The 16,565-nt window shown below is 34.9% G+C and overlaps 1 protein-coding gene across 3 annotated transcripts in view; it reads left to right on the top strand.

Annotated features, from left to right (window-relative positions):
* LOC145686274 (sodium-coupled neutral amino acid transporter 9 homolog) overlaps positions 1–16,565 on the top strand; it is a 348,057-nt gene that overhangs the window by 284,974 nt on the left and 46,518 nt on the right. For all 3 annotated transcript variants that reach the window (XM_081759405.1, XM_081759406.1, XM_081759404.1), the window contains 2 exons: positions 9,031–9,188; positions 14,034–14,201. In XM_081759405.1, the coding sequence (XP_081615531.1) occupies positions 9,031–9,188; positions 14,034–14,201 (326 nt within the window). The remainder of the gene's footprint in view (positions 1–9,030; positions 9,189–14,033; positions 14,202–16,565) is intronic.

The raw sequence follows: 16,565 nt of genomic DNA, 5'->3' as shown, positions 1-16,565 counted from the left end.
CATGTTCTACAACTATGGATTTCTTACGAGGAAAATCTTGAGAATTGTGTTTTCAGCATAACAGTGTGTTTTATTTTTCAAATAAATGAGCTTCAACAAAAGAACCTGTTTCAGAATGTAAGCTTTAATAAATATCATAAATATTTAATATAAACAAAACGTAAACATTGCATAATGTATCAGTTGGTTTCGATTAAACGAGAAAATATTTTTTCCAGCGTACTTTTAATACTTCTCACTTTGTAACTGTTGGATACGCTTCGTAATTGGTTTCATGCTCATGTGTGGACACAAATTTTTAGTAAATGTTAAAAAAGGAGAAAGATGACAAATGATTTAAACTTTTTAAAACATATTTTAACCTAAGGTATTTTTCCAATCCCTAATATAAGGTATTTAAACTTAGAAAGAAGGAGGCGCCAGAAAAACGTCTTTGCCCCGGGCGCAATATTTCGTAGATCCGGCCCTGCCGTTTATTTCAGTGGAATTAAGTTGACTGGTAAAATTAAAAACGTTAATTCTTGTAAAATCCCAGTAGTTGACAGGAGTGTCAATTACTAGATCAAGGAGTGTCAATTATTAGGCTGCTGTAGAAGAATTATAGGAACAGTTTACCAAGGCACACCTTCATTATTATTTTGATTTGTTATCACTCGAAAGATCCTGGGTTGACACCTTTGTGATTAACAGAGAACCGACCTTCCTTTTATATATATATATATATATATATATATATATATATATATATATATATATATATATATATATATATATATATATATATATATAATATAATATAATATAATATAATAAATCTTTTCTTGAAATGGTAACCCCCTTTGGCGCGGGGTTAAATGAACCTAGGCCTTTTTCCTTATTTTTCTTTGTCTTTTTGAGCGTTCAACGTGACTTTAAGCAAGTATCTTCCCTTAATCTACAGTATTCTTACTTGGCACGTAGCCACGGGTAAAATAGCGTACAGTAGCCGATTAGTTAAAAAAAAAAAATATATATATATATATATATATATATGGACATTGTGAATGCTTTATACTGATGAAACTAAGGAAAGTATCTACTTTGTTTCTTTACAAGTGAAATCATATCTATGGAGCAAAGTAAAATCATATCTAATAGGTCTAATGTGAACTCAGAGTGGATCCTCAGCTAGCGATCATATAAATGGAACGCATCTGCAAAGTCACCAATCACCTACAAGCGAGAGGGCACAATCTTCCTAGGTATTGGTGATAGCTCAGAGGGAAACGAGAAAACTGAAGTGTTAGAAATACTGTCCATGCCATCAAATTCAGATTCCGTCAGGTGGTAAAAATACCAACTCTTCTGTGGAATCACTTTTCAAGCAGGCTTGTTCTGGCCTGAAAGATCCCCTGTAGTGCGAAAGCATTAGAAAACAGAAAAGGCACCATCAGTTGTGACATCAGACATTTCGAAGAGATATTACCAAAAGAAATAGGAACAAAAGCTTGCAAAGCCAAGAGGTATAGAAGAAAATTGATCCAGGGGCAGAAGAGAAAACAAACTTGAAGAGGATCAAAGTACGAAACCACAAAAATTTCAAATCAAAAGAGAACGAGAACAGGTAGTAAATTTGAAAGTGAACAGAGTGCATTGTCTGAAGAATCACACATTAAGTTCCAAGATTCTTCTTACGAGAGTCTGGCAATGGACAGTGACATTTCAACCACATTACAGCACCTATCAACGCTCCTTAATATGATGTACATTTTATATCGGTTGCATTACTGCTATTGATAAGGACAGAGTTTATATCGAATTTCCTAAAGGGTTTACGGAAAACAAATTTGTGTAACTAATCAGAGTGGAAATTGCTAGAAAATTATATGGTTCATTCGAAGTAAAATATTAAGAGATGTCAGTTACTGGGTCACGATGGGTCAATTACTGGTGATTCTCTCAAGTCGTAGTGTCAATTTCTGGTACAATAAACAACTTTTAGTTTAGTATACTTTAATAATTATCAGGCTATAATTTTTCTGGTGGTGTGTATGGATGAAGGAAGGATGCCTTCATACCTATACGAGAAGTAAGTTAGGCTCATTTGAAGGGTGAAAAAACATGCAATTTGTCAAATACTGCTCTTATACTGTTAATTATTGGGACAGTTACCCTATCTCATTTTCACAAGCTACTCGCATTTAATTGGTAACACCAAGTATCACATAAATAACCACTTTATGCCCAATATTCTCCCTCTTTTACAAAAATCAGAACTTAGACAACATAAAAGAGAACTTCACAACAAATATAATAAATAGCCCAAAGCTAAGAATCAGAATACAAATTATTCTTTTGGCATTCCCAAGACCTTTTCGTTTTCTCCTTTTGTTTTCTTCAAATAGCCATCATGGTGTTAATCTGTTTTTGCATCCAATTCTGTTGAACAATTAAGATCCCTAAATCTTTATCCAAGACCTTAGCCTGTTTGTCACTGTTCGCATTTTGGTTACTCTGTGTAATTGCTCTTTCGCTAACCTGATCTTGCATATATGATTCTTTAAACGTTTTATTCTCACTTTTGCTGGTCAATGATGAAATTAGGTGGTCTGTATTTTCTTTCCTAGCTGACCGCAATTTCTAGACCTGTGCCGGACTGTGTAACGATGTTACTTGCTGAACAGACCTATAGACAATAGGTAACAATGTCTTTTCACCCTGAATATTGTTTTGATCCTTTGCTGACAACTCATGTTGTAAGTAGCACCGATTCTGTGTATACCCAATGTGAATCCATGTTTCCTGTACTTTGGGTCTGTCATAGATAACCTTCTTGGTCTTAGTTTCAGTTTCACTTTGTGTCTATCTCTTCTGCTGCTGCTCTGTTTGTGACCTTGTTTGTACAAACTTACTCATTATGCACGCTGATTCCGCTGCCCTTGTTATCGTTTAGATTTTTCCTGTAATCCTGTCTCCTTGACCCTATATGGGTTTCATGTTTTTGTGGGTTTGTACTAAAACTCGAAAAACATGATGCACAAACACGAGCGAAATGGTTAAATCCAAAATAGCGGAAACATCTTTTGCCAAAAGCTGGATACCTCTGGTTTGCTTGTATGCCTTATAGAACATACCTCACATATATGACTACCAACTTGACCATCCCGAGATTTTTTTTTTTTTAATACCACATTGTAGAATATGTTTACCCAATATATGAAGTTCATTTTGAAGACTTTGAATGAGCGCATCTCGTCTAGCTGGCTCTTGTGCAATCGAACTTTCGATGATCACGTTATCTATCTGATTCATCGTTGAGCGTATCTTCTATCCTACCAACTGCGCTAATGTAAGAAAATAGAACATTTAACAAGAGAACCTTTGAGTGTCCAAACTTGCTTTGTGCTGTCTTTCAATGTGCCAAATCAGATAAATCTTATCTATCTTGTTAGGTCCAAGTGTTCTACGAGGTGTGATTGGAAAGTTTTAAGACTGGGTTTGTAATTTAAAAATGGCAGTACTTACAGTCTGTTGTGATGGATCTCCTTTAAAGTAGCCCCCTGCTGAATGAACACACCCGTTCCAACGATGTTTCCACTTCTGGAAGCATTCCTGAAAATTATTTTCCGTGATGGTGTGAAGTACTCTCTCCGTATTTGCTTGAATGTCCTCAATTGAGTCAAATCTCTTCCCTTTCAATGACAATTTTAATATAGGAAAGAGGTAGATGTCGGCCGGGGCCAAATCTAAGAAATACGGGGGTTGCGGAAGCACAGGAATGTTGAATTTGGCCAAAAAATCCTGGATCGAGAATGCACAATGAGCTGGTGCATTGTCATGGTGGAGAATCCAATTCTTTTCTTTCCAGAGGTCAGACCTTTTCCGCCTCACATTTTCGTGCAGGCACTGAAGGACACTTTTGTAGTATTCCTGGTTGACTGTCTGCTCCCTAGGGGCAAATTCATGATGCACGATACCCTTAGAATCGAAAAAAAAAAAAAAAAAAAAAAAACATCGTCTTCACATTCGACCGATTTTGTCGCGCTTTCTTTGTTCTTGGTGAATCTGGGTTCTTCCACTGAGAAGATTGGGCCTTTGTTTCTGGGTCATATCCATAAACCGATAATTCATCACCTATTATTACCTTGTTCAGGAAATCTGAGTCCATTTCGGCTCGATTAAACAGTTCTTGGGACACTTCAAATCTGTGTTGTTTCTGCTCGTGTAACAACACTTTTGAAATGAATTTCGCGGACACTCAACACATGTTCAAATCATCAGTTAAAATTGACTGAACCGCATAGAAATTTAAATTCAGCTCTTCAGCCATCTCCCTAATTGTAAGTCTACGGTTCGAGCGCACTAAATCGCCAACTTTCGCAACGTTTTAATTAGTTTTTGATTTTGAAGGCCGGCCAGACCGGGGGTCATCTTCTGCTGACTCGCGGTCATCTTTGAATCTGTGAAACCAGATAAACACGTTTGACCGGCTCAGACATTTGTCTCCAAAAGCATTTTTTAAAGAGTTCGTAAGTCTCCGAAGCAGATTTCCCAATTTTAAAACAAAATTTCACACAAACGCGTTGTTCCAATTTTTCATCCATTTTGCACACTTAAAAATCCACCAACACACACACAAACGCCCGCACTCAAGTGGTTGCTACGTCGTACTGAATAAAGATATCTCGATGCATGTGTCAACATGTCTTAAGGACACACCAAGCCACCGCTTCCATGCTAACGGACGATTATATCTACTTCTCCTGGGCAGTGTTGTCAACTGTCTCAAAACTTTCCAATCAATCACACCACGCAACTACAAACATAAATGCACTAATTACCATTCACATATTTATTCCACTAACTTTCATATCCAGGTAACAGTATCCAGTATATGTCATGATCGAATTAAATCTTCACCTATCTATTTATCTAATCAGAGATTATAGCTCAATGAAATAACATAAAAGATTCCTAAAATCCAGTATCCATTTTACTCTAATTGAAATCCATCGTGATTCGATCGTTTGTTTTCACGGTTATTTCATATCTAGGCATGTGCTAATTTCTATAACATTTGGTATCCGTAATCCATAGCCCCATTCCCATCATCTACGTCCTTTCCCTCCCCTCATCCTGAACTTAGCCTTACATGTGAAAAAGCTTTAAAAAATATAAGAAAGGACCCCATCCTTGTGTCTCCTGCAGGTGCCCATGCCATGCCAGTGCAGATATTCTTTCTGCGGACCAATAGTTTATGAAATATTGGTGTTCATTAGTGAAGTCAGCTTCCACTTTTGAAGTACAGTGAGCAGACGTACTGTTAAAATATGGGAGACCGAAAGCCTGCATGTCTATAAGAATATATGCGCTATTTCCTCAAACTAAATGTGTTCTGCGTTATAACTCATGAGAAAGTGAACAAGGGTGTTTTGTACCTAGAAAGCGTACAGACATGGTTTCTGGCACAGCTTAAATAAGAAATCCTAGGTTTCATCTTCCAATAAGATAAAGCAGACTATTGTTCCTATTTGCACAGAGTCATGGACCATTACCAAAATGATGAGTTGAGCATGCTGATCCTTCCTTGTTCCTTGACCATCATGCTTCCCAGACATTACATCCTGTAAGAGTTTTTCCTGGAAGTGCGTTAAAGGTAGTATGCAAGATCCTTTCAACCACAATGCTTGATCTACAAGTATACATAAGAGAAGCCATTGTGTCATTCTACAAAGTCTGTGGCAGGAACTTGACTGCAAGCTCGATATGTGTCGAGTGACTCACATTGAACTCTCTGATTTGAAGCAAAACCAGAGTTTATCTCTTCTTTATACTTTCTAATAACCTGCATTTGATGAAATGGATTAATGCTGTACTCCAATCAGTATGATTTGACCTTCTGATAGTAGCTTTAATTAGTTGACTTCTTTCCCAAGCAGAAAATAGTATTGAAATCTTGAAACAACTGAAACTTGAAGAGCCAACGTTATAAATATTCTAGGACAAAGTTCTAGAATACTGTTTTTAATCCTGGGTGAGAATCGAATAATTCATATATTAGTGTAAAATATTTACGGAGACTGTAAATCACACATGTCTCCTGTTACGATGTATATCGTCATGTGGTTTGATCATAACTTTTCGTGAATAACATTCTTTCACGAGTGTTACATCCTATTGAAGTGTTTCAGAATAATATATATATATATATATAAAAATCAAACAGACGAATGTTCAGAGATGAACAACTCTTGACTTTTATCTTTGTTGACGATTTATATAACTTTCCGACTACAGTGAAACCTCTCTAAAGCAGACAGCCGTGGGGAATCAAAAATTGTCCGCTATAGAGAGGTGTCCGCCTTCAAGAGGTTTCAGTATTTTGTTATGTAAATTAGTGAGGAAGGTAAATATACAATTAGAAAAACTATTTTTGCATGAATCACGTATTTACGAATATCACAAGCATTATCCTCTGTCATCCAATACTCTATGTTCGAGGCACAACATGGAAATAACATGTTATAGTTCTGTGCACTTTATACTTATCAGTACTTCCTTTGTGTTCAGTATGGCGCTTTAATTTGTGGGGTAATCGCAGTCCTGAAGTGTCCTTTTTGAGACAATATACATACCTGAGTGCAAAAATGACTAAACTTGTCTTCTGGTTGGTTAGACTCCAACGGGACAGTAGCATAACGTGTCATCCCTAACGGCGGACAACTGTCAATCACTTTTGTGTCTAAAACAGCTTGGGTGGGAGTGGGATGCAAGCAAAGGACATAAAAGTGTTGTTAAACAGAGACGCTTCGTCTGGGTTGCTGAGCAGATAGTTGAGGGGGCAAAATGTTGTACAATGCTTCCTTGGTGACACATGTATGAATTACTAAAAATGTATTTTTACTACACTTTTCGACTTATTTCTAGAGAAAGTGTCCGTAATACGGAGGTAAATAATACCTATAAAAGACAGAAAAGACTGTCCGTGTCCGTACTAGAGAGTGTCCGCTTTAGAGAGGTTTGCCAATATGTTTTTTTCCTATTCCAATATTTGGGGATTACAAAATATGTCCGTTAAGGGAGGTGTCCGCTTTATAGAGGTGTCAGTTAGTAGAGGTTTCACTGTACATACGAAATCTGACTCTCTTTTCTTTTTTCCACAAGAGTATTAACTATGTTTAAGTCATGAGAATAACAGATTTATCACTCAGAAGAGATGTACTGTGTTATTCAGGTGTAAAGTAGAAGCTTTATTATTTCAATGTAATGTCTCGTACGTTGTTGGTGTTAAGAGTTCATCTTCAAATTACCTGATCCTACTGAAAATGAGAGAGATATAACTTTCTCTCTTAAAGTGAAGGTCTTAGATATATAGACTACAAGCGGCAAAAAGTTAAATGAACTTATAATACAAGAGAAGTCTTAACAAAGTGTTCAAACAGTGAATTTTGAGAACCTATAGATATGAACATTAGAGAGACATCCACTTTCTTTATGCCAGTTTAAATTTGGTATGTAATACATCTCCTTTATATTAATTGTCTTGTTTTAATTTCAGAGAAAAAGGTGTAAAGTATTTATTTTTACGTAGTTCAAGATCATCAAACACTTCTCCCAAGAATGATTCTAAAACTCTTGGAATATATTTATTTTTGGTAAGGAAATATTTCTCGATTTTCGTACACAACTTTGCCCAATCATTTTGTCTCTACTATATGCTTTATTGTATCTTCAGCTTCTATACTTATCAGGATGTTCGGATTGTAGTTTTTTTTTTTTTCTTACTGTTTGTTTACTAAGCTTCAGTAGTCTGACTCAAAAATACCTACAACACGATTTCTTTTTAACTATTACTGCTATACAATTACTACTTTCTGTTATCTACTATTTTGCGTTCAGCATATTCATTTGCTTTGTATTTGTGCGTCATAGTCTTGAAGCAACATGCAATTTTGCCTTTTGTTGAAAGTAATTACTTATAAATTGTATCTGCACCTTGTATGCACATTTTACGCTTATGCACAGTTGGCTTGGCGTTAGTTCTTTTATTAGAAGTAATCGTTGTTCTTTTAGTAGTGGTAAAAAATGTTTTAACTTATCATTTTAATACCTAAACGTTGTATTGCACGTTTGAACAATGCTTTTTGTATATTTTGCTTATTTATGTGTTTATATTCTTAAACTTATTTATTTTTAAGACTTATTAATGTGCATTTGTTTCGCAATTACATCCTAGTAAGTGATTACATTCAAAACTTGAATTTCAGAAAGAAAGAGGTCTTAATCTGATTGATTTTTTGTACAATGAATTGAAAACTGCACATATAATTTTGAAAGTGTAGTAATAGAAATAAAGTAAGATTATTTGACATCTTCAGCATAGTTAATGAACATTGTATTAGAGATGACTGATGAATGTACGAATTGATAAAATCTCAATTTTAACTCACCTTATATTACAGAAATCTAACATAATAAATATATCACGGCTGTTATGTCGAAAATACGCTTTTCTGCACAAAAGCATTCTTTTTCTTATAACTTGAAGCCTCAACTCAGAACCAAGTTATCAAGATGAAATACAGCTATACCAATAGATACTTTCAATGAAATACAGCTATACGAATAGATACTTTCATAATACACATTTCAAGCAATTACTGTTTTCAGTGATGACAACTCTTCACAGCTCCACTTACATATAGTAAAGTACTTGGAAATAAATAAATAAATAAATAAATAAATAAATAAATAAATAAAAGAGTATACTAAATTTTTGTAAAACATCAGCACGTCATGAAAGCTCCTTTTCTTATGCTGCAAACCCAACCCGAATACTGACTCAATTACGGTCATATCGATGCGTTCAGCCAACATAAAGGTAAAATATTTGAAAATGTTGTGGTGTGTCGCTTTTATATTTACCTCAGTACTAACGAAAATAATCTCTACAGGAAATATATGGTTGAGGCCTCCGTATCATTACCCTTCTATCTACAAAAGAGAAGGGAGAAAAGATACTGTACATGATTTGTCTTATTATTGTTACAGATTTGCAGTATGGAACACAATAATGGGTTCATCATTACTAACAATGCCATGGGGAATGCAGATGTCAGGTCTGGTGATGGGAATATTCTTAATGATGGTGTTAGGTGGTGTCTGTCTATATACTGCTTATCTCATTCTTCAAGTGGAGAAAAGGCATGGTAAGATATCTTGGCTTCAGGTAGATGTTTATTTCAAAAAGTATCGATGCATGCTAGCATACGTGTAAAATAAAAATAATTTCTTTTGTATTTTCTCGGGAAATAACATCTATGTATTATTCATTCAGTGTGCGAGCTACCGACATAGGGGGAGGGGACAAGTCAGAGAGAGGTTTTGTTTTTAATTAAAGCCATTTTGAAAATATTTTTTCTCGTGCTATTATTAAAAGTTTATAGCTTATATAATATAAGGAGAGAGAGAGAGAGAGGATTAAGCGTTTTGAAAAATATTTGAGCTGATCTTTTTTATATTGTCTCAAACAATGTTGTTGCGATGTTCTTGAAACTTCTGGTATGTTTATAATATAGTAATCGCTAACGATGCAGAAATAGAGTTCGTATATTTTCTGAAAAAAAAAAAAAAAAAAAAAAAACTTTCAATTTGAATAATATAGGACACTTTTCCATTACAATTACATGAATAGTAGAAGAGTATTTAGTCCTTAGTGTTTCTGTGAGAACAGAGGTTATGAAGGCATGTGAAATAATAAAACTAATTTCGATTAATAGCAGACCAGTATCATATCAAGTAAGCTATTAGTGTGTCTCGTAGTAACACTATTCTTTAACATAATAATATTGCATATGGACATTTCTGTGTCAATAGCTATTGATTTCTTGGCATTTCATGTTTCTAATGTAAGAATGAGAGAGTCCAACTCAAATCCACAAATTAAGGACAATTCTGCGTTTCAAAGAATATTGTGTGGGCTCCGGGACACAACGTAATAGGGAACGTTAAAATACGAACCCTATGCAGAAATAATACTATTACTCTCTGTCCCACCCTAGAAAGATTATAAAACGGAAATGACATTCAACGAGACGTCTTACAGCGTGACTTTGCCACTTATTATGAGTAGGCGGCCGCCGATTTGAGAGAGAACAAAAAAAAAAAAAAAAAAAAAAAGGAAGAACATAAACCAAACAGCGCAGCGGTAAGCGACTCAATAATAATAATAATAATAATAATAATAATATAATAATAATAATAGAAGAGCAAGTGTAATTATTTACCATATGTAATCCACTCCTGGAGGCAAGAAACACCCAAATCTTTACTCCACACAAGTTCAGTGGGAGAAGGTTCGCAATCATAAGGGGAAGACGAAAAACTTCATGTCCGGTTTCCTTTGCAATGCGGTCTATTCTATAGGAGACTTCTATAATAGAAACATAGGCGGAGCTGTGGGGGGCGTAGGGGGGCATTGCTCCCAACTTTTCGACAAAAAGGCCATCTATAAGATCCTTCAATTTTCATTTGTATTTACCGTGCCCCCCAGCAGACAAAAGGTCTGCCCCCAGGAGACAATTCTTAGCTCCGCCTATGGATAGAAACAACTTTATTTAATATTTCTATTACTTAAAATTTGTTCCAGCTTGAATCACATTCAACCAGTGGCGGCTATGTTAGTGTTGCAGCGTTGCGCAACGACCAAAGTATTTCAAGAAAAAAAAATATTATCAATAGTAGTAAAGAACAGAAAAAATACTTTTTAATACTTGCATATATACACTTTAAATAACATATTTTTTACTCCTGTAACTATCCGTTCCGTTAATCCGTTTTAAAAAGCGAAAAATAATTCGTCACAGAGTCTCTAATTTATATTGTCTTGCAGTGAGCATACAACGACCAGATTCCTTCAGCGCGGCAATTGGAGGAAATGTTAAGTCACCTTTCCCCTATCTCAGAAGTTAAAGGGAAGGGTCGTTGCAGTGCTTCTGCAACACAGCAAGGTTTCCAGTGAACGAGAAGGTTTTTCACGCTAAATAAGATTTCTGAATTTTCTTTCGCTAGCAATTAACAAATGGAATTTGTTTTTATGCATTCATATTTTTAAATTACGGGACCATACTGAAGCAAATCAATATAATGACAATTAAAAAAAAAGTGATTGCAGAATTACAAAATAAGAAAGAAAATATCTAGTAGAGGAGGAAACAAATGAAAGTAGACCCGCATCTGCAAATTAATCCTTAGCTTATATTGATAATGAAGGCTTCTACAATAATTTGTGAATCAAATATTAATAAGTCAGTATGTAGAATCGCTCCTCCTCTGTGGATAGTATTTTAGTATAAACGTACTTCTTTTATAAAATAAGTATAGTTTATACTCTTGATAATTTCCACATAAAACTGTATGATGGGGAACGCCACATTGAATTTGTGACTAGTTAACAATGCTCAGGGGCGTAGCCACGAGGGGAGGGGGTACCGGGTCCGGACCTGTATTAATATGCTAGTTAAACGTACCAGCTACGCTGGACACACGAACAATTATAAACTGCCGCGCAAGTCAACTCTAACATTTAATTTGTTTTTACCACAATCTTCAAAAATATTTTAAATTTTGTCACTAGCAGAATTCACCAAAACCGTTTTTGATTTTAAACAGGCTCGTTTTTCTAGTAAAAAACGGTTCGGTTTTCTATTAAAAATCGGCTTCAGTTACAAATGCAACAGTTTTTAAATTCGAAACAATTTTCTCTGGAAATCGGAACTGTTTTATAATCTTCCTGGTTTTTGAAAAATCTCTATCGGTTCTTTTAAAAACTGAAAAACCGTTATATCTTTTCGCACCAGTAGTATGGAATACCACACAGGGTAGTGGGTGGTCCGGGAACCCTCCCCCGTAAACGTCGTTTTAGGCTTCATTTTTTAAAAAAATTTGGCCTTTATAATCCCCCACCGCGTCAATGACTTTTTGAAGGAAATTTTGTTTTGCTTAAAGACTTTCAATAGAGAAGGGGCAAGCGCATTTGAAGAGGTTTTACATCATAAATAACAATAAAATACACAAAAAATACAGTGTACTGAAAATAAGAATAGCATACGCTATTAACTTTAACAGTTTTAAAATTGGCTAGGTATAACTTTGACAAAAATAATAATGAAGTAATTAAGAAAAAAACTTTCAAGGGTGTATAGCCCCGGATCCTCCCTGGCTACACTATTGCTACAAAAATTAACATAGTTTAAATTTTTGTTATACTACACCTTTCGTAAACCTCTTGTGATGAGGAGGAAATCTCATAAACTGTGGATAAAATTAAGAAAAATCAGGGCATAAATAACTTTGAGATAAGACAAGATAAGACTAGTAAACTTTGAGATAAGACAAGAACTAATCCTTCGATAATCGAGACGAGACTACAAAACCTTATTTCTCGTCTCGTGAGCAACACTATTTGGACAGATTGGAGATTGTTACTATTCATTTAGCGAACCCGAAAACTGTGAGTTCTATACTAAGTAAGTTTGGACGGTTTGGACATTTTAATTTTCATCTCCACCATGTGGAGGGGGCTAAGCTTAGACTTGAACAGCTTCGATAGAGTTACTATTCATCTCAGTGGCCCCCAAACTATGGATTCGACATTAATATCGATTTCGATTATTTTTACATATTAACCCACTACCAACTCGTCATATACTAAAAGCGCGCCCTCCCACTAAAAGGGAAATCAATGCGTACGCCAGGAACTTTTACTTAGGGGGATGTTCAAAATAAAAGGGTTTATTGGCAAAGCAATATTCTGTAACGGTTTAATGATCTCCCTCTCAACCTTCATTTATACGTATCAATTTGCTATTAAAAAAAAAATAAAAAACTTACACGCTGTAATTATTTCTCGAAAGGGATTGCGGCGCCCAGAAGAGAAGGATTAAGCATGTTTATTTTGTTAATTGTCTTGATCGAAACTCCGAAACAATGAAGTCATGCTTTTTACAAAACCAGACATGAAAATATGTTTACTTCGTATTTTGAAAGGAAACAAATAAATCAGCAAACGTAACATTTTATTAAATTGATGCAATAAGCATATGATACTGGTTGGTAAAATTGGATTTCTTTTCTATCCAGGAGTATGTATGTAAGAAAATTGATTGTTAGAAGGATCTAGAATCTGAAGGGAATTATCAGAAACGCTAAAATTGCTAGGCTGTCTGCTTATTATTATTATTATTATTATTATTATTTAAAAAAAATGCCGAATTTCAGCTTTCTAAGTTGAGAGGCTGGTGAGATACTCAACTTTTTGAAAAAATTCGGACTCCTCCACACTCCTCCTTGGTATATTATTATAATCAATATGATATGATAACATCTCAATTGGGATTGGGGTCTAATATAAACCCAAAATATTTTCATTCTGCTTTGCCGTTTGGCCATACATAAAATTGGATTACACACGTTATCATGTTATTTAAGTAAAGATACTGTTCTAAATAACTACATAAAGTGGCTTGTGTCATTCACTTCCCAATTGTTCTGCGAGAGGCAACCGCAGGGTCCGTAACCTTGTTGTACGAGACTATATACACGTGTATAAAGGGACAATAGTCTTTCATCCTTTCTGACAGAAAAGTGCACTTTTTGCTACTGGCTACACTGGTTTGACGCGTTTGACGCACTTCCGTTTTATAATCTTCCTAGGGTGGGACAGAAAGTAGAGGTATCTGCGTTGAGTTTTAAATACAGCCTTGACCACAGACTTTCATTTTTTCTAAACACATTGATCACGAAAATTAAGCGAGAATAAATAGCTGCACTTCTAAATTTTGATTTGTAACAAATGAACTTTAATATTCGCATTAAGTGCTGAGTGAGAATTGCCTTTATTATATTGCTTAGTCTTATGTTATTCAATAGAGAAGACGATTTCCCGTTTAGCCTGTCCCATCTTCTTACGTCAGTCACCTTATAGCTTTTCTAAATATAAGTGTTTCTGGTTTTTAATGGATAGCTGATATTAAATGCTGGATGTATTGTTTCAGGAACAGGCAATGACGAAGAGGAGGCAGCTGAGTTGAGTGGAGTATTACTTGGTCGCGGAGCGGAGATGATAGCCAAATTCTTCTCTTTCGTTATTTTGTTAGGAGCAAACATCGTCTATTGGATTTTAATGTCTAACTTCCTTTACCACTCTGTAGATTATCTATACGGTAAGTACGCTGAAAGAAGCTTTATTTAAAATATAATATATATTAACATACAAATCAAGACAAAGATTGGTAGGAAAATTTTGAATAATGTTAACAAATATACGAGTTCTAATTTTATGAAATCTGTCGTTCAGAAGAACTGATTGGATTGGTCTAGGCTCAGGGAACAGCATATAGAAGTTGTTACTTTGGCGTAAAAGAGAAGGGTTAGATTTACTCTTTCAATATTGGGCCTAGAAACTAAATTTTGTACGAATTTTCTTCTTGAATCCTAAGTTGTGGATAAGACAGAGTTTTGCGAAAATCGAGTGGAACAAGCGGAGAAAAGAAGCTTGATTTCATTTCTCTGTTCAATTCAATTCAATTCAATTCATTTTTCTCGTTCCTTCGACCTTGTTTTGTAAATAGTGATACAGGGTATGGAGCATGTCAATATATAAACTTTAAGAGATTTACAAACAAATATAAGTAGAACAAAATTGTTTCATAAATTGAGTATAATAAGAATGATAAAAGAAATGCACAAAATCTTTCGATTCAGTACAATTCCACACAGCAAACAGCTTCACCTAAAGTTTATTTATTTTATTTTATTTTTAAATCTAACAATACGAATTTATTCAGAGTATAAAATTAACCTCTGAACAACATCTCAGATTATCGCATAACTTTCTTATGCGACTATCTATTTTATTTCAGCTGCAATATGATTTACATTTTAATTCTTTTAACTATTTGAGAAGTTTATTCGGTCTAACTATAGCTAGATCTTCTTAATCAAGTTTTGGAAACTAGTAGTCATAGAAACTTGAAACTTTGGACATAGATGTTCTCATTGAACTGTAGGCTGAGAATAATCAGTTTTGCGAAATGCGACCGCGAATAGAGAGAGAGAAAAAAATATTTTTGCCATTCTTTAGATCCCCGAAAGTGTCAGACGTAGGAATTTATTTTTTTCATCTTGATTGGAAAGGTTTCCAAGTAGATAAACAAATAAATAATTTTCTGTACACGCTCCTGAATAGTTTTCTCTAAACTTTCACCCACCCCGAAAACAATACGTAATTTTTTCACCTACCTAGAAACAATACATTTATTCCACTTCATAAAAATCATTAGTACCGCTTCCGAATGAGCCTTCTGTAGACCTCTCTTCTATACAGGCTATTCTGGTAAATATGATGAATGATCTTAGGAGGAGGAGGAGATGATGATGATGATTATTATTATTATTAAAGTAAATTAAGCATTGCACCTTCGAATGTTTTTAAGCGGATTCCTCTAAATGACATTTCTCAAAGTCATGTCTATTTAAATCATTTTCTCGTACACGGAAACGGATTTTCACGAAATTCCCTAAAATCGTAATAGCTATTTGGAAGTTAAAATGTACTGACATTAAGAATTGTCCGCTTTACACCTGGAAAGGTAGGTATAGATCGCTATAGTAAAATCTGGGAGAGCGAATATTAAATGATGAGGTAGAAAGCTTAATTGATATATTACGTTATACGTGAAAATAGTTTCCCCCAATTGTGTTTTACCAAAGTTGATTCTAAATTAGTTTTGTGAAGATAGGGGTGTAGTTAAATCTCTTCTTACCAACCAAAATTGTAGGCTCACCCTGCCATAAAATCGCTACATCCTTGAAGAGTTCACAGAAATCTGTCACTGCCTCAGTTTCCCAGAAATTGATACGTACTTAATATTCTACCCGCACATATATCGGAACTGGTAAATTTACGCCATTTAATCAGAATTGTTACACGTCTCGAATTGAGCGTTTCCATAGACGCCCCAATAAGTTCGCATGTTCGAAGACGGGTTCTTAGCAAATTTCATGAAAACTGGGACCGAACTAAAAAGAAGTATTTATTACAGTGAGCTTACAGTTATGCTACAAATCTAGCTGAGTAATCCTATTCGGAAGCGTACTGTGTTGTCCGGGCATAAACATGCCACAGTGAACTAACTCCAGAAGTAGTGAGAAACTTAAGTGGTTGCATTACTCATTAATGATGGGAAGTTTGACTCATCTTCCGGAGCCTGTCCCTTTCAGATCATTTCACTTTATTGAATAATTCCGAGTTTCTTTGTAATTCTATAGTTCGATTTCTCCAAACAACGATTCCTTTCTCTGGATAGAATTCTTTGGTTCTGCTAAATTAAATAATTCCGAGTCCCAATGTAAGTCTCTGATTTGATTGCTTTCTTCGTGAGAAGTTGTCATACCGGTTTAACCGGTGATAAAAATGTAGGTAAGTGGGGTAGGGAGCATTAGTTTCTTTTGCCTATCCTACAACACCGACTCATTTTGAAGCATTATATTTCGTTCGATTCCACTCATCTTAACCCATCAATTGA

The sequence above is a fragment of the Thermobia domestica genome, chromosome 5, assembly GCF_964235325.1.
Source record: "Thermobia domestica chromosome 5, izTheDome1.hap1.1, whole genome shotgun sequence".
In the NCBI taxonomy this organism is placed as follows: domain Eukaryota; kingdom Metazoa; phylum Arthropoda; class Insecta; order Zygentoma; family Lepismatidae; genus Thermobia; species Thermobia domestica.
The sequence above is the reverse complement of the archived record's forward strand: the minus strand, read 5'-3'. Positions and strand labels throughout refer to the sequence as shown.